We start from the raw sequence: 18699 nt of genomic DNA, 5'->3' as shown, positions 1-18699 counted from the left end.
GGAAGAAAGACAAATAAATGAAAGAGTGAGAGAGGGGGAATTGAACTAGTTTAACCGAAAATGCTCGGTCTCAAACAAACAAAAGCATTTTGGATGATGGCTCAGTTGAGAAATAGAAGGATAAGGGGAGAGGAAGTGAGTGCAACCGACCTACTAAATTTGATTCTGAGACGCTTTTTTGTGGTTGCAACGAGCGAAAGGACCATGAGGATATCAGAAAACGAGAGTGTTTTCTTGCAAAAAACAGGAGAAGAGTGAGAAGAAAAGAAGAGCAATTTTTAGGTGTTCTGAGAACTGCAGAAGAGAAATTGACCATTTTTACAGGGTGTCTCTAAAGTAGACGTCAAAGAAGTTTGTCTATCTTCACAGGTGTTCAGAAAAGTTTCATGCATTTACTAGCAGACGAAGTTTTGCAGTACTTGGTTATTTGAACTACTTTCAGAAAATCCTTGTGTTTCGTTTTCAAACTTTTCATACCCGCATTCTCTTTGCCAAGTTTCCCAAGGATACTGTAGTTTGACAAAATGGATAAGATCAGGTCTGCAGAAAAGTCAACTCAAAAAATGAATAGATCTTAATGCAAACATGAGAAAAACGAAACAAATTTGCAAGAATTGTCGCTAGGTAACATCTCCTCATGACATTTTCTCCGGATGATGTATTTTAGGATGCACAAAATATATTTATGCAAAATAGAGCAAAAGAGCAGTGCTCTAGTGACTGGGTGTTCTGACAAAAGTTCAGCATTCTGGGGGTCGTTTCAGTCTGACACCTGCTCATTTTCTGGTCAATTAAGTAAATGACTAGTTTAGTGTCTTGAAATTGAATCAAAGACGTTCAGAAGTTGGGGAAAGCTGAGTTGGTCTTCGAATCAGATTCCTGATAACTCGAATTGGAACGATGAAAATTGAGTTGATACAGTATCCACACATGAGTTCAGTCGAGACCTTATAAATTGTTACAGATGTCGTCGATTTCCTTCCAAATTTTATGATTAGATGCTCTTGGTAGAAAATCTTTTGAAACATTAATAAACGGGAAAAAAAGTTAATGTAAGACATCAAATTCTGCAAAACCAAAGTAAGAAGAGATTAGAGAGGTGAGAAAAACGAGTGACAAATATTGATTCGAAGCGGAAAAAGCACTCATCTATTCTCTAATCTGAGAAAATTCATTAGTACGGAGGAAACGGACGAAAAAAAGAAAAAGAGAGGAGGAGGCGTGCTGCAACAAGACTTCGAGACATCCGGATGAACGAATTCATTTTCGACGTTTCCTCTTCTCACGTTTTGGAAAAGTGCACTGCCCCACAACGAATTTCCTCTGTCTCGTTTCACATCCTCTCCTGGCCAACCTATTACATTGAAACCGAAAAAGAGCAGGCTCTCCGGAGCATGCTGGATGGATAGAAGGAGGATATGTTTTGTGGTAAAAAGAAAAAAATACTAACAGAGAGAAAGAGTAGAAGAGAGTGAGGGATAAGAGAGAGACACAGATAGAAAAAGAACAATGCACGCGGGGAACGACACGAAAAGGTGACGAAATGAGAAGTTATGGTGGGGTCTCTCCGGGAAGTGCTCCACTCGTGAGAGAATATTATATGTATATGTGAATATGAGAGAGCAGGATAGGCTCTCTCTACATGTATATATGTTTGTGTCCTCCTACATAGATACATATAGAAATTCGAGAAGAGATGCAGAGAGGAAAAGGAGAGAGACGATGTAAATGTAAATTCGTCTTAAACTTGAAAAAAGAGGATGAGATAATGTGATGAATCGGAAATGCAGATGAGATGTTGACCTAGAAGTGCCTCTTTCTTTCAGCTTTCATGTCTAAATGTCTTCGGTTCCAGTTAGGACATTTAGATGACTCGATGGTGTGATCGAGGTAATTGAACTCGTTCTGGAAATACCCTAATTATAATGTTAGACGCTCCCGGTTCTAGACTTTAAGACATCTTTGAAACAACAAAAAGAGAGGGAGAAGAAATAAGTTTCAAATTGGTTCTAGTCCTTATATAGAAGTAACAGGTAATAAGGAATGAGAACACTTGTCTGAAATTTTCGGAAATTCTTGTTGAACGAATAAAGAGGGAAAAATCAAATGTCTATTCTTGAATCCACGAATCCGAAGAAAATTCCAACTACCGATGTGGATATCTAGAAACGCGGATACACAGACAGACAGATTTTTAATCTCGAAAAGTGACTGGGAAGTATTCTGACAACTTCTTCAAAAACAAGACATCGTCCTCGTTATTTTCTCTGCAAAAAGGAAGAAAGATGAGCACGAGGGGACACACGAACCCTCTAATAGTGCTAATCAACAAGAGATACAAGAGGAGAAGAGAGCAATAGACTGTCCGTTTCCCCTTGCCTCTTGAGAACTTTTGAGGGGGTGGATGTAGGTCAGAAATAACGAAAAAAGATAAGAAACAGATCATTTCGAGACCAAAAACATGTTTTGACACATTAAAATATTCTGGAAATATCCTAATGTGCTAATACGTCATATCACGACATGCTAAACTTATATTGACTCTGAAGGGATATGAAAAGGGGGCGTGGCGTAGACGCTTGTGGGAGGAGTCCAAATGAAATAAAATCGTGCATGATTTAAACTGGTCAAAATCAACGAGAGAGGTGTTTTTGGTAATAGTACGAGAATAAAAAGTGAAAAAATAAAAGTTCCTGCTTCTTTTGTTGCCAGACTTCAAAGATGAAACGTCAAATAGTGACCAAAGATAGACACGATATTCCCTATGGGATCAAATTCAAAATGTCCGTACGCCCTCGCTAAAAAAACAATATTTAGGAAATTTTTAATTTATTGCTGCCAGTAAGGAAGGGGCTGGGCTTAAATGGAAAAATAAGCTTCGATGGAAAAATAAGTTTTCTAACTTTATATTTAATTTTCTGGGCGTGAAGAGGAATTTAAATAAAAAATGAAGCGAAGAAGGTATTGAAACTGATAATTTTCTGATTCCGAACCTAAAATTTCTTAATAGGTTATCACTATAAAACTTTTTTTAAAACCCGGTTTGGTGATCTAGATATAAAGCTCCTCCCATTTTCCATTTCCTCCTATTTCAAATTTTCCTGCTCTTAAACTTATTCTCTACAAAAGCTCAAAGAAGATATTCTTCTATGATGGTCAAAAAAGAGGCAAAATGAGAACAAAACTCAAAATTCAAAGAATATCTATCTCTTTGAAAAACGGAGGTGATGAGATATATGAAAGTGTTCGATTCCTCTTCAACATCTATTTTTCAACGCAACTTTTAGGTAAACTTTGAGCAGCTAATACTAAAGAGAAAATGAGAAAACGAGAGAGAATCTTTTTCTTAGGAGGTGGGCTCTCGTCGAAAACAAATCCAACCCCTCCCAAACATTATGAAGCATCATCATTTCTTTCCCCCCTCCCCCTTTTCCCGCAAAAACTTATATTTCTCTTGCAAAAAGAAGATGAAGCAGCTCAAAAAACTACTAGAACTCATATTCTCTCTCAACTCAAACAACTGGGAAAGATATATTTTTAACTGTTTTCCCGTGAAAAACAGATTTCCTTTTATTGTCTCTTTGTCTCGAAGAAGAGAGATAGAAATGAGAAAAGAGGTATTTCAAGAAAGGGACACCCTATTCCAAAATAGAAAAAAAACAACATGCACGAAAGATGTGAAAAACGACACCTTCTTAAAGAAAATGATGTGAGAGTGTTTACTAGAGCGCATTTGTTGTCTAGCTTTTTGAAAATAAGAAAGAACACAAAAACTAGGTGAGAATACAGTTACAGTACTTAATCCTACAGTAATCTTCATGAAGAGTTATTATCAGTTTTCTGTCTTACCTGAAGAAGAACCTTAATAGGAATTGGAAAACCTTGCTGCAAATCTCATCGATTCAGACTATAATTCTATAAAGCTATATCTTGAAAATAGAGAAAACTTGAGGAAAAAAGGTTTGAAAACTCAAAAAGTGTGTCGTCTACTCTCCGTTCAAATAACTCTTGCACTTTCTTTTCTGAATCAAATCGAGTTTACGCGTGAATTAAAACGACTCGTTTTGCTCTTTTTCGTGGGTTCTGTTTTGAGTAATCGGAATTTCTTTTTTTCTTTTTGGGTTATTTTAAATTACAAATCACAATCAAAATGTAATAAAAATGCTAGTGAGAAACGAATGAATAACTTGGTCTTTGTCCAGAGGAAGTCTATCTCTAAAAGTGAACTGAAACGGCGTCTGAAACAAAAATCTTGATTTCAGAGATCCGGAGAAATAGCAACGAAAAAAGTGATGTGTTACGTTGAAGACTTTAGAAATGTCTTCACCTGCTAAAACTTTTCCTTGACACCTTCAAAGATTTCTGAAGATTTCTGATTTTCAGGAACTATGAGTCAACATATTGCTCATGAGAATCACAAAAAATGCAACTTCTAAAATATTTTATTCGAATTCTCTGAGTTCTCTTGTTGATAAGTTCCACATATTCCGATTTCCTCTCATTCTTTATCATGACGAGAGAATGGTTGCAACAACGATTGCATCATTGATTTCTTTCCTCCGTTGTTGTTCTTATCACTTCGTTTTCCAGCCGACGCCATTTCAGTCGATCTCTTCTTTCTTGCTTCATTCTCCGATTTGCGATCTTCACTTGATCCAGGACGGCGATCATCAGAATTGTCTTCTTTTGACTTCATCTCACGAGCCATTTTTTGTTCTTTCTGAAATGAAATTATGAAATGTTGATTAGATTATTACACAAACCGGAATCAGAGTAGATCTTCTGACAGTGACATTCTCATAAGAGTTACTCTTCTCGCAGTACGGAATCCCTTGATCCTTGCTATCAGAGTTAGTGGCAAGTTGAGCAAGTCGACCTGCCGTCGGATCCTCGTTTCTGAAACGAAAGGAAAATGAAAATGATATAGAAGGCATTTTCTGAGTTCTGAACTTACTCGGTGGCCCTTTTATAGTCCGCCGCAGTGATCACCTCTGAAATCTTTTGTCCATTGTGACGAACTGCTCCGGAACGGAAGAGTGGGCGGAAGAAGTCATCCTGAAGAAGTGGTTTTCCTCGAAGACGTTTGTCCGGAGTGTATACGAGAATACGTTTCATGAACTGGAGTTGATCAGGAGTGACTTCAGTGCAAAGCTGGAAAATATAAATATGCATTTGAATAATAGGAAGCTTGTTCCCAGAATCAGACTACGCGTATCACTGCAATTAAATAACTAACTCTCTGTAATCCAGCTCCTCTTGTATACTTCCACAAATCCTTATCCAATAGTTCTCCTTTCATCGCCTTGATTTCTTGCTCAGTTGGAGCTCCGAAGCAACGGCAGTACAACTTCATCTGATGTGCACTGTCTCTTCCCGGGAAAACCACGTGGCGTTTGATCATCTCCGCCATGATACAACCCGCAGACCAAACATCTGAAAATGTGAATTGATTTCAGAAGAAACAGGTTTCAGACTTACCAACAGTTGCATTATAATCCATTGCTTTTTGAAGCAATTCGGGTGGTCTATAGAAGCGAGTCACTTGATAAAAGTTGTTCGCTTTTCCTTTTACAATAATCTTCGCCGACCCGAAATCACTTATTTTCAGAAAAGCAGTGTCGTGGTCAACGAGAATGTTGACCGGTTTCAAGTCTCGATGGACCACTTTATGCTCTTCCAGATATTTTAATCCGGCAAATATTTGCCACGTGTAGAGACGAATATCAATATCAGTCAGTTTCTGACGGATTACTTCAGCGAGAGTATTCGGCATGTAGTCGAATACATACGATTCACAGATCTGAAAATATTAGTTGAGAAATCTCTGAATTCACCACAGCAAACCTTCGTGTCATAGTTGTGACTGAATGCAAAAATCATCTGAATAACATTCTTGTGTTTGCTCCGTTCACGTCCAGTCAGAAAAATGAATTCGAAGTTTCGTTCTCCTTTCTCTGGCCAACTCTTTTTGATGGCAATCTTCTTTTCATATGGTTCACGAAGAATTCCCTTATAGACGTTGCTGAAAACGCCGCTTGAATGAAGATGGACGTCGTCGATTTTTAGCATAACTTTTTTATTATCAGCTGGCATCTCGTAAGCCTCCTGAAAAATTAATTCTGTCAGTGAGTTCTCCAGGTGTCCAATTCGAAACAAACCTGCTCGACAGTAACACTCATCCTCGAATTATCGGCCACAGCTTTTTAACGAAAAAATTACGGACTGAAATTTATTTGATGAGTACCTTCTCCTTTATACTAGTTTTTTATCTGATCAACGTGAATTTCTGGAATTTTTTTCGGGTGTCACGGAATTTTATGAATTTCAAGTATTATTGGCTTATTTGTTTCACGTTTCCACGCTTCTGGAATTCCAAATAGCGGTCATTCTTGCTCGATTGAAGGATGTGGGTGCCTAGAACCCAATCCAGAATCATTTATCAAGTATGATAACCTCCAATCAAAAAGAACACATGTTTCATTAATTCCACATGTTTCTCTTATTCTCGATATGACTTGAAACAGATGCTTCATTCCACTCTTTTCTCCTCGTTATTCGTCTAAATGGGCGGAGTCTTGGCTCTCCTCGTCGTCTTCTTCTTTTCTGATTCACTACCACCGACTCCGCCCATTTTCTGCTCGTTTTCCGTCTTCGAATTCTTTTGTGAATTGACACCCACTGATGGACGTAAGATGAAGAAACTGCCTTCTTTATTTCTTATTCTGGTTTCTTTAATTCGGTCGATTGAATCTTTAAAGTAGGTTCCTTCTCAATGTTGATATCAATTCGTTTTCCTGTGCGGAGTTGATAAGAAGAATCAATTCCTCCATCGCAATCACAGTAAAAACATTTATCGTTATCAAAATATGATTAAAGCTTTGACCTTCTTCACAGACAAACAATGTCCTCAAATGGAAACCTTATAAGTTTTATCACCATCATTTTTACTATACTTTCCTTCAATCACCAACTATCTATATTCTGTTTCTTCATTCGGAATCAAACATCGTTCCGTCAGACCCTTCCCCTTCTCCCATCCTGCTTCTTCTTCCTTCTTGTTGTTGTTAGGAAACCGAAAAAGGAGAGAAGAAGAAGAAGAAGACAAGAGCTCTCTTCTGATTGGCACTATTCAAAATGTATTCTTGTCTCAAGTCGTCTTAACAACAATTCTGAATGAATATAAATCCACAAGAATATTTACTCCATTTTATATGAAATTTCGTTAGCAAATATGATATGAAATATGAGGTAAAATAGATTAGGGAGAGGAAAGAATAACATAGTGGCAGCAAGATTTGATTTAGGTTGGGTAGTGATAACACTTTTCAGAAAGCGGGTTCATCAAAAGCTTATGAGATGCTGAATATCTAGTTTGACCCAGATGATGGAACACTTGTAACATTTCACAACATCCCGAACTTTCCTCAAACTTCTCCAAGAGCTCCGAATCCAACAGATATCTATTTTGTTGCGGTGCCTAGATTCTTTTTCACCGCAACATCTTCTTCTCTCTTTTTTCGAATCTGTGCGGGATAAAAAAGAGAATCTTCTTCATTTTTCTCTCGGAGCAACTCCCTCAGGTACACATACACACACAATGAGATGGCACCTAATCAAATTTAGTACGACTAAAAGCATTTCAAAAAGACCCATTGAATAAAGGAATAGAATAGAAAGGAGTCGTAAAGAATCTCTTTTTCTCAGATTGACGACCACAAAAAAGAAAAAATAGGAATTTCGGATTGGCCTGGTGGGAATTTCGAAATTTGAATAGTGAAATCATCAGAGTTGATCGTGTAAAAGATAATAGTTGTAGATTACGAGGAAATCATGGTTCATTGAATTATCGGATTTTCAAAGATTCGAATTCTATCAAAACTAAAAACAAAATGAAAAATGAATATTTTTATCAGGATAAATATTCATAAACATGTGCTTTGTGGCTATGAATCGTTGAAATAAGATGTCTAGCCTTTAATTTTTTTCCAACTCGAATTTTCTGATTTTCAGATTGCCACACACAGTTATTCCCAGAATCTCTTCTGAATGTTCCCAAACTTCTAAGAATATCCCTCTTACATCTTCAATTAAAACTCCTCTTTTCCTATCGCATCTCAATTTTGAAATTGAATACGAAATCTACTAAAAGTGGTCCTCAATTGTCTTCTCCATATTCCAAAACTTTCTTTCGGAAACTGAGAAAAAGGGAGAGAGGGGAAAAGAAAAATGTGTTGATTTTATAAACAAGAAAATGTTTATAAAAAGGAATGGACTCATTCTCAACAAACTACACTAATGGAATATAGTAATCGTTTCCGGCGAGAGGGAAGAGAATCTGAAATCGGAGAACCGAGTCTTTTGAAAATCGCTCTCTGAAAAAAAAGTTACCTTTTTGTGTATACTCGTTGCATTCTCCAGGCGACCTTCCAGTTAATGGTACTGTAGGATCACTGTAGAAATGTTTGATATATTCAGTAAATTGATAATCTATAATTGTTTTCAGATGTTACTCATGCGCTTCATTCGAATATCGAGTTCTCTTCGATAAGGATACTTCGCTATCTAGGAAAGTCAGGTACTTTGAATTCTAAGTTATAAATATGAAGTAGAAAAAATAAACATTTTTTAGAGTTCCAAAGTTCGACAGACTATGTGATCTGGAGGAGATGGTTCAGGGGTTCGCTCCAGTTGAAACGTGTCATTCAACATGTGTCACGATATTCGAACCACAATATTTCGGTGGTGAGTTGTTCAGTTTTGTTTGTCTTACTATTAGTTCAGTAGTTTGTAGTCTGCCCCTAAAAAAAGTCTTTTAAAATTAGATTTTTTGTTATTCAAAAATAATTAAGTGATTATGAGCTAACTGATGTTAGACCGAACTTCTTTCTTTCTGAAAATATTATCTGAATAAACAACAATATTTCGCAGGTCTGCAATCCCTTCAACGTCCTTTCCTATATATTAGAGGATGCGCCGATCACATATTTTCTGAAATGAAGGATCGTCCAATCGAAGTCGAGTTCCTTCATAGATCTCCAATTTGTGTCAAACTTCAATTATCTCAAATATATCCACAAGTTCAAGCAAACGAGATTGTTCAAGTATGTTCATGTGACAAAGACGGTTGTAATTTTGATTCAATTAATGATTCCACCACTTCTACGATGAACTCATTTTTTATTGTTAGTGTTTTTTTCATTGGTTTTTTCTTGTTTTTTGAATGGTAAAATAAATTCATTTTTGAATTTCTTAAATATTCATGATCAAAAAAATTCATAAGACAATCCTCAAGTGATTATTCTGACCTAGAATTTTACAAAACCGCGCAGAAGACACCCCAGAGCAGTGCAATTACATAACGAAAGATTCCGAGAAGAAACAATTTAATTATGCAATGATCCTTGAAAATCTTTCCAAAAAACAACAGGAAATTGTAATTAGAAATGAGACGAGAAGAGAAGAAAGAGGGAGAGAGAGACGAGTCAAACACGATGATGTGACAGCTGGAGGTATTCTGATGAGATGAAGGGACACTACTCTACGCCCTTGTCCTCGATAATTTCACTTCTTTATCTTCTCCTGTTACTGGACACCTCTTCTCTTTCTCTTCCCGAAAAGAAGAAGAAGGGAATCTCCGCTTTTCGACCTGCTGACCCGACTCCGCCCACATTGACGGGAGATTTGACGGTTCGGAGGGATGGGATAGAGGGAAAAGAGAAGCAGAGGGAATTTGCAATGCGTCGCCGCCCGGAAAACTATTTTTTGGATGAAAACGAATAGAGAGTTTCGGGTAATTGGCCTGATTGTACTCTTATCTCATTTCATCCTTTTTCATATTTCTTTTCTTTTTCCTTCCTTCTTCTTCTTATTCTTTGGGTGACCTTTACTTGTATTCTTGTGGATGAACACTTTTTTTTTGAGAATCAAGAAAAAAGTTTCTTGACATTGATTTCAAGGATAAACTTAGAATCTTCAATCTCTGGTATTGTTGAATCTATCCACTTTTTGAAAATTGTTTTTTTGTTGACAATCATTTTATTCATAACATCCAAAAAGCGAAACCAAAAAAACTACGCTTCGAAATTTTAAACCTATTTTTGAATTTTCCTACAGTACACCAGTTTTTCAAATTTTACTCTTGAGTCTCGCCACGAAAAACAAGATCGCCGCGAATTTCTGAGTTTTTATTTTTGTTCGTCTTGTAGAGTTATTTTTCGGTCTTTTCCGATTTTCGGGGGATTTCTTGTCGAACTTTGTCATGTTCTGAAGCAAAAGTGAATTACAAAAAATTAAAAACTACGCTCGTCAGCAACTCGTAGTACACTGGATGCTAAAATATGTATTTTATGTGTTCCTTTCTCGTTACTTTTCCCATGAATCTCCAGCTTTCCTCATGTAATCTTCGTATTTCCAGGAGTCAGAGTACACGATCAGCTCCATTGGTCCGGAAAGTATTCATTCACGGAATTCCCTGGTGAGAACCACCGATTTTATTAACGGCCAACGGTGAAAATCTTTCAGAATTCTTTCCTCGACCATCAGAAGGAACAGAATGAGGTGGCTGCTCATTCACATAATTATTATCGCCCACCTCACTTTCACATCTTCCGCAGATGTCAATTGTCCAAGAATCCCAGAGAAATGTGCTTGTAAAGTAAGAGTCCAGACTGTTTATTCACAACGAAAACCCAATTTTTTAGGTTTCAAAGAATTTAATAGTTCTGGAGTGCGACGGCGTCGAAGTTTCTTCAATTGCTCAAAGCGTTGGAGCGAATCAAATCGACGAGCTTCATGTGTCAAACGGAAAAGATGTTAAAATCGATTCATTGCCGTTTACCGGATTGCGTACCATCTCGATCGTCAATTCGACACTTGAATCGTTCACGCCAACGGTATATATTTTGTTCGAGAAAGTCTTTGAAAAAAATTTGAAGTGTTGCGTAAAGACCAGATAGTTTTGTGAACTGAGGCTTGTTCTTGGAAGATTTAACGCATGACGAATGCATTTTTACTCAGTCTGGTTTTGTATTGAAACTGGGGGATTCTCGTTCCGTTCCTGATGCTGACTGTACGAATGTTTGACCGAGACGAGACGAATAGACGATTCGCATCACTTAGAATGATGTGTTGAAATCGTTTTGAAGATTGCGGCCACGGATAGCTCTTGACCTGGTGACTGGCATTGTTGACGTTAGGCGCGGCGCGAATCTGTTAAATATAGATGAGAAGTAGGCGCGGGAATGGACAAACTTGTAGCAGTTTTTCAAAGTTATTAGCCGTGAAATGACCTTTGATGGGTGGTCAATCGGCAGTTTGACTTTTTAGTCTACTCTATGAATCAAGAGTTTTTGAGCCTTTCGATTAGAACGAAGGAGCAGTGCCCACTAATTCTGAACCCGGTTCATGTTGATCAATATAAGTATCATTAGTGTTCACAGATCTTTATCAGTTTGGTTCAACGTGATATTTCTTTTCAATTGTTTTGGAATACACGTTCTCTGAATCTTATGCAAGCTTTTCTTATCAGTTTTTTCGTTTTTTACAAGCAGTTCCGTTTCCTGAAAACCCAAAAAATGACTAATTTCGGTCCTCAACTATCTGATTTCCGATGTTCTCCACCGCAACTTCGTAAGAATTCCTTATTGTTCCTCTTTCTCATCTTCACTGTAAAATACACGCGGCTATACAGTCATATACCATCATCAGAGACAGAGAGAGGCTTTAGCCTGCATTGGTTGGCGACAGCGACAATGCGAAAGTGAAAAGTGGGTCATGGCGTAGAAAGTGGGGGATAGCTGTACGCGCGCGCCGATCGGCCGGGTGAGAGTGCGGTACACGGCGGTCATTAGATTCGGGTTACTCGTCCTTCCGAAGTGACGGTGTAAAGGGCAGTAAAAACTACATGGAAACTAGCTTGTAAAACTTGTCAATTTATAGGCATGGAGACACGTGGAGACCACAATCGAGCACATTACGATCAGCGGGAATCGACTGAAAACTGTGCCGGTCTTCGGTAATATGACGACCCTTATGTCGATGAATTTGAATAGTAATCAGGTTTGTTTGCAGGATGAATGAGTAAGAGAGGAGGGAGAAAAACAAGACAGACGGGCCTTTCACTTGGCGACTTTCAATTGAGTAGTTACCTATTGTTTGAGTGAAAAAACTTCATGCAGAGGGAGAATGAAATAATAGTTATTGCGGAACATGATGTAGAACGCGCTGTCTTGTTTTTTTAGTTCTTCACTCTGCAATCTACAACAAGTATAGACATCAAGCTAATGAATTATTTTCAGATCTCTTCGATTCCCGAAAAGGCGTTCAACGGTCTTTCCTCATTGACTCAATTGCGACTAGAGGACAACAAGATTTGCGATTTCCCGACGTAATTAATCATCACACTGTCAAAGTTTTGCAATGATAAGGACGTCCTTATCTGTTGCGTCGAACGATTGCGAATCTTTCTCAGTATTTGAATCTCGAATGATATAATGTTTTCAGAAAATCACTGGACGCCGTCAAACAATCCCTAGTGCTTCTCGATGTCAGTGGAAACTGCCTGAGCGCTATCCCGGCTCAAATCCTGCGTAATGCCGCCAATTTGATGTATCTTGACTTAGGAAGCAACAACATCAGCGAGATTAATAACTTTGAGCTGATGAATTTGCCGTTTTTGCGAGAGCTGCGAGTTCAGAATAACTCATTGCGCCGGATTCACCCGATGGCATTCATGAATGTTCCACAGTTGCAGTACTTGTATCTTCAGGAGAACATCATCTCGACTCTCGATGGAAATCGTTTGCAAGCATTCAAGAATCTCGAAGTTCTGGACGTCAGCAATAACGCTCTCTACGCCCTCCCTTCTCTGAAAGATCTTCCAAACCTGAAGCAAGTTCGTGTTGACGGAAATCTTATCACGAAAATTGACACATTGGCGTTCTCGAACAATCCGAAACTGCAGCTTATCAGTATTCAGAACAACAACATCGTTCAAATTTCCCGAAACGCGTTCGATTCGTTGGATAAGCTTGTTGTACTTCTTGTTGGAAACAATTCTCTTGCTAAGATTGAACGCGGAATGTTCGACGGGATGAAGAATCTTCAGCAGTTGAGCATTCGGAACAATACACTGACAGCATTAGATGCATCTTCGTTCGCGCAACTTCCTCATATGACTACTCTCGATTTGGGTTACAATAAAATTAAAAACATCGAGGAGGGAACATTTGATAAGCTTGCAAAACTGTTCTGGTTGGATTTGTCGAACAATGAGATCTCCGGATTCCAAGCTAATGTCTTCAAAAAGAAGATCTCAAACATTCTATTGGATGGTAACAAGTTGGTTTGTGATGAATCGTTCAATGAATTCCTGACATACCTCGTGACAAACAAAGTTCGCACATTCTTACCGTTCCAACAAGAAATTACATGCCACGGACCAGAAAAGTATGCAGGTGTACGACTGAAAGATTTGATGATGAAGAAGGCTAATGAGACAATCAGCGAAGGAACACGGCTGATGGGTCTTCCACAGCAGAACAATCAGCACAATATTCTGTCGTCTTTCCTTCCTTCACTTCCAAATCTTGGAAATTTGAATGCTGGAGGAGCTGGTGGAGCTGCTATTCCACTTGTCAATACTCTTACTAATGTAAGTTTCGTTCAGAAATATTGTTTTGTAGTTTCTTGGTTTTCAGACTATTCCTGCTTTGCGATCTATCCCTGGTTTTGGAGGAGGTGCACCAGTCGGAAATGGAGCTTCATCTGTGCCAAATAAGCAGTTGAACGACGCAATCGAGGATTTCACAGGACCACTTGTCAGATTTGCCACTGGAGGACAACCTGTTGCCAGTGACATCGAGCAGCTCATTCGTTCCATTCCCAATATGGTCGTCAACGTTCCTGGTTTCGGAGATGTTGATCTGAGCAAAATGGATCCGACTATGATACAATACGTATTGAATGGCGGTCAGATCCCTGGAATTGACAAAGCAACACTCGAATCAATCGTGAAGCAAGCAATGAAGAAAATGCATACAGCTGCAGCTGCAAACCTTGCTGGCAATCCAATAGATGGACAAGATAAGGTTCTTCCGCCTCTCGAGAAGCTACCATCAGAGTTGGTGACACAAGTCATGTCAGGAGAACCTCTTCCAGGACTTGATAAGGATGAAACTAAAACTATCATGGAGTACTACACTCATCAGATGCCTGGAATGGATGGTGTTCCTGCTCGTCCAATCGAGAATCAAGGGAATGCGTCAACTAGCATGTTCAATCCAGCAATGTTTGATCTTCTCAAAATGTTACCTCCAGGATACAATCTCACCAAGATTCCAATGGAAGTGATCACTGCAGTGACACGTGGAGAAGTCCCAGACATGCGTCTTCTCCCACAAGATCTTCTGGAACACTTCAAACAACACACATCCTCACTGACTTCTATGTTCGCAGGAGCCACTGCAAAGAATATCTCGATTGAAGAAATTCTCGAAAAACTGCCAGTCTTCGTCCGACCTGAACTATCGACATTTGTGCCATACGACATCAACGAGTTGACAAGTGAAATGGTTTTGGAGCAGGAACAAAACGAGCGACATCGAAATATTCGAATGATCACTGCGATTGCGTTGGCATTCGTCGGAGCTGTCACTGTCTGTGTATTGATATTCTTTGTGAATTACACGAAAAAACAGAGAAGAGAAAGGAAAAGGTATTCATTTCTCTTGATTACATCGTGCTAACATTAATATAACTTTCAGTTTTGTCAATCGTTCATCACCTTCATCCGGTCCAGACACTTCCCGTAACTCAATTCACTCGTCAGCGGCTCCTTCACCGATTCGCCCTCCGATGATGTCCATTCCGAAGACACCCATCAACCGTACGCTAGAGAGCACATTCGGCCAACCTCAACTTTGCTCAACACTGATTGATACCCCTCAAGTTAATAGGAGTCGTCCGTAGAGCAACTTCTCAAATGATTCATATTTTAATCTGTAAAATCTTAACTCACTCTCGCCCATGGTATCGTGTCTTTCTTTTCCCCCATTTTAATTAGGTGTCTCTTCTGACGGGTTACATTACGAAGTAAAACTGGTAGTTTAGCACTATGTATTGTAGTAACATTAGCATTTCCATCGGACCCCGTTTCTCCGCCTCTTCCCGATTTTGCTCATTTGTTGATTGCCTTCCTCTTCCCACATCCACTCACATTCACCCGCATCCCGCTTTTCATGTTCTATAAGAATTTTAACTTTGGTTTGTATCCATGTACTAATTTATTGCATTTATATTTATTTTTCCTTTTATCGTTGTACGTCCCGTCTTCTTCCTTGTGAATAAATGTTGATGGGACTATCTTTCAATTTATTCGACCTCAAAAAGTCGAGATTGAAAAACAAAACACAAAACCCAAGCATTTGCTACATTATCTCAATCAACTTTCATGTTGATCGGAACATTCTATTAGAGTTTTGAACACTAGACGCAATAATGCTTTCTTTGATTACAGTACTCTCATCAAGCCAATTGAAAGTTTCCTTTATTCGTTTCCATCAGTTTTCTTTCTAATAATTTCTAAATCCAAACGGTTTCCGAATCGATTACACTTGAAATCTTTGCTCTTCTTATTCCATTTCTTTCTTTTCTATTTACCCAAAAACAATATTTGTTCGTTTGCCTTTTCCCACCGCCCATTTCTTCTTCTTTTCTCAATTTCTGTTAAGTACTTCTTCTCCGTCAAAAGCCGATTTGTCTTGTAAATGATACTAAACATTACGTATTACATATTAACCTTTTATTTGATTTTTCAAAAGTTGGAAAAGAGAGAAAAAAACGAAATTGAGGTCAACTTTATGCTCCATCTTTCTGGATAGTATCCCCGTTTCTCATGATTCTAATAATCTCTTTTTATTCAGATGACGTCATCAAATCTCGAAATCCTAGAAATAGAGAAAAAGTCTAGATTCTGAATGTTTCACTAATGTTAATCCCATGTTTTCCAGTTGAATTGGAATAGATGTTTCTATTTTTTGAGATTTAAAGTAGCCAGAAAATCGAGAGAATTTGAAAACATTTATAGTTTTCTAGAAGTTCTTTCAGTATATTCTATCTAACGGCGTGTTCCTTTCTTGCATCAATTTTTGATCAGATGAGGCTGAAAAAAAGGGAAAAATATTATTTTTCAGCTCCTTCCTGTTAGTATTGATGTTCGCTGATAGCCAAGAGTTTTCCACATTTCGACTTTACCAAATTTCAGTTTTATTTCTAATTTAGAATTCTAAATTTCCGTGTTTTAAGATAATTAGAAGTTACAGATCGTTTAAAAACTATAAGAATAGCAAGCCGATTCGTGTCACCATATACATAGACCAGAAAGACAGCATTTATCTGACTTCAAAATTGTGAAATAGTTATCTCGAATTCTCTAAAGTGTGTCTTCCGAATACGAAAAGAAGAAGAAATTTCAAAAGAAAAACGTTCAGTGATAAATCTAAAATTATATGTAGCAATGCGGTTAGAAATGGCAAACGGAGGTGTGCATCAAACGAGAAGCTATATTTTTCTGTCGTCTATTTCGTGTCTCTTTTTTCTAATTCTTGACACCCTCAACCAACGAATATGCCTCTCTTTTTCTTCGTTTTCTCTTTTTTTTTTCTTCTTCTGCTCCGATTGCTGGAATAAATATAAAAAAGGAAGAGGAAGGACGTGTGTTCTCTTATTTCCTTTTTTGTGTAGAAAGAAGAAGAAACAATTCTTTAATTAAAGAGATCAGAAGAGGATTACTGTAGAGTCAAGAGACTCCACGTCATATTTTTTCTTCTTTTTTTGGCTTCTTCTTTTTCTGATTTTCAACTTGATCAACTTGGTAAGTCTAGAGGAATGAAATGTAGGAAAAGCCAGGATATCCCTTCAGTAGATGTCTGCTTTGTAACTAAGTTTTTTTCTGGAAAACTATCGTTTTCAGAATCTAAAAACTTATACTCAGGTAAAAGTTCTCATGAAACTTCTTCACTTTTTGAAAGTCCCGCCCATTTTTCTCAGTGAGAAATATTACATTCTGATTTCTATATCTCAGAATATGCTATTTTTGGTCGAATGTTGACTGATCAATTCTAGATAATTACCAGATCTTTCATATCAATGTTCTCTTCCAAAACTACGAGGAACTCCTCCAATTGTTGTTTTTTATTCAGAACATCTGAAAGCCATTTCCCTCATTTTTATCTTCAAAACCACCTCACCACCACCCATCGAACATGTTCTTGTGTTCATAAAATCTCGATCTCTTCATTTTTTTCCATTCCATTTTTTCAGACTTGCAAGATTCCGGGCCGGGCCGAGAAAGCTCCGGCCCGGATTTGAATTTTTGAACTTTTTTCACTACAATTTTTTGTCCAAAAATTTATTTTCTGAAAATTTTTCATATTTTTCCTCAAGTATATTTTTCAAAAACCTTCGAAACCTACAAAAAATTGTTTTTAAGAAATATTTTTCAAAAAAAATCGGGAAATTTTCGAAAAAAAAATTTGAATTTTTTTCAGTACTGAACTTCCGGGCCGACCGGGCCGGGCCGGGCCGGGCCACGGGCCGGGCCGGGCCGGGCCGGGCCCTGTAAATTTTCATTCCGGCCCGGCCCGGCCCGGCCCGGCCCGGCCCGGCCCGTTGCAAGTCTGCATTTTTTCATCTGTTTGCAATTATTTCTCTTCTTTCTATTCCTCTTTTTTCTCTCTCCGTTCCCTAAAAATATCATATTTTCATTTCCCAATGTTTTTTCCAAAGTTCTAATCATAATCAAAATTCAAATTTCTTTCAGCTTCACGGGTTTCTTATTGGAATTATTCGAGTTAGAGAAGCGAGAAGAAATCTGAAGAAATGTTCAATTCGAGACGTGTTGTGACAGGTATTTTTTTACGCTTCAATTGCTTTTTAAAGAAGTTTAGGGAGAAAAAAGTTTTCTGAGAACTCTTTTTTTTTCTCGTTGAAATACATTGAATCAGTTTCATTAGGAAGGTGGACTAGAACTTATCAATAAGAGTTTTTCTGAAAAAGTTGGGAATGTAGTTCTATTTTTAGAATTATTTTAGATTTAGCCTATAGAGGACTTTTTTGAAGGTAAGAAGGCAATCAGGGGTTGGTTTTTTGATACTCGATTGAAATGTAATCAATTCGATACATATTTGTTATAACAGAAAACGTTACAACAGAAACTGCTCTTTAGAAGCTAAAACTTGTTTCTTTTTGAACAAATACGTTGGAAGCTACCTCTAAAAGAGATAACGACGACCAGTCTTCTGAATCTCTTGACTAACTTTATCACGGAAAAACACCATCGCCAATTGTGTTTTTCAATGATAAAATATTCACAAAAATCGGAAATTTGGTAATCTATTACTCTTCAAGATTTCCCACTAATATCATCTTTTTTGACAATCTAAGAATGAAATGTGTCTAAGAAATCCAAATTTCATACTCAAATGGGAAGCAAGAAAACCAACATACCGTAAGGAAGATATCCACTTCCTCAACTACCTTTCCCCTAGTAACCATCTATCATAATCTATTTCCATTATTTTTGGTCTTTTCAATTTCCATTCTTCCCTCCACCGGAATATCGCGAAATCATTCGTTTTTCTTTTTTCAAATCCCCACAGAAAGCCATTCATCTAAACAATGTGTCATCTTTTTCACCCAAAT

The 18699-nt window shown here is 37.8% G+C and overlaps 3 protein-coding genes across 3 annotated transcripts; 2 read left to right on the top strand and 1 right to left on the bottom strand.

The window, feature by feature from the left end:
- Positions 1-4498: 4498 nt before the first annotated feature.
- Positions 4499-6179, bottom strand: GCK72_001274 (uncharacterized protein; the record flags this gene model as incomplete). The annotated part of the gene is made up of 7 exons (XM_053722897.1): positions 4499-4720; positions 4764-4896; positions 4955-5151; positions 5237-5433; positions 5479-5800; positions 5845-6105; positions 6159-6179. The coding sequence occupies 7 exons, from the start codon at positions 6177-6179 to the stop codon at positions 4499-4501; spliced, it is 1353 nt and encodes a 450-aa protein (XP_053591542.1).
- A 384-nt stretch (positions 6180-6563) lies between these two features.
- Positions 6564-10510, top strand: GCK72_001273 (uncharacterized protein; the record flags this gene model as incomplete). The annotated part of the gene is made up of 5 exons (XM_003111217.2): positions 6564-6757; positions 8504-8575; positions 8630-8742; positions 8929-9101; positions 10415-10510. 5 exons carry the CDS (start codon positions 6564-6566, stop codon positions 10508-10510), a joined length of 648 nt encoding a protein of 215 aa, XP_003111265.2.
- A 42-nt stretch (positions 10511-10552) lies between these two features.
- On the top strand, positions 10553-14967 carry GCK72_001272 (uncharacterized protein; the record flags this gene model as incomplete). Its single annotated transcript, XM_003111130.2, has 7 exons — positions 10553-10654; positions 10701-10892; positions 11938-12057; positions 12297-12385; positions 12502-13651; positions 13698-14713; positions 14763-14967. 7 exons carry the CDS (start codon positions 10553-10555, stop codon positions 14965-14967), a joined length of 2874 nt encoding a protein of 957 aa, XP_003111178.2.
- Positions 14968-18699: the final 3732 nt, after the last annotated feature.

This window comes from Caenorhabditis remanei, chromosome I (assembly GCF_010183535.1).
Source record: "Caenorhabditis remanei strain PX506 chromosome I, whole genome shotgun sequence".
Taxonomy (NCBI): Eukaryota; Metazoa; Nematoda; class Chromadorea; order Rhabditida; family Rhabditidae; genus Caenorhabditis; species Caenorhabditis remanei.
Note: the sequence above shows the minus strand (reverse complement) of the source record. Positions and strands in the feature narration are given on the sequence as shown.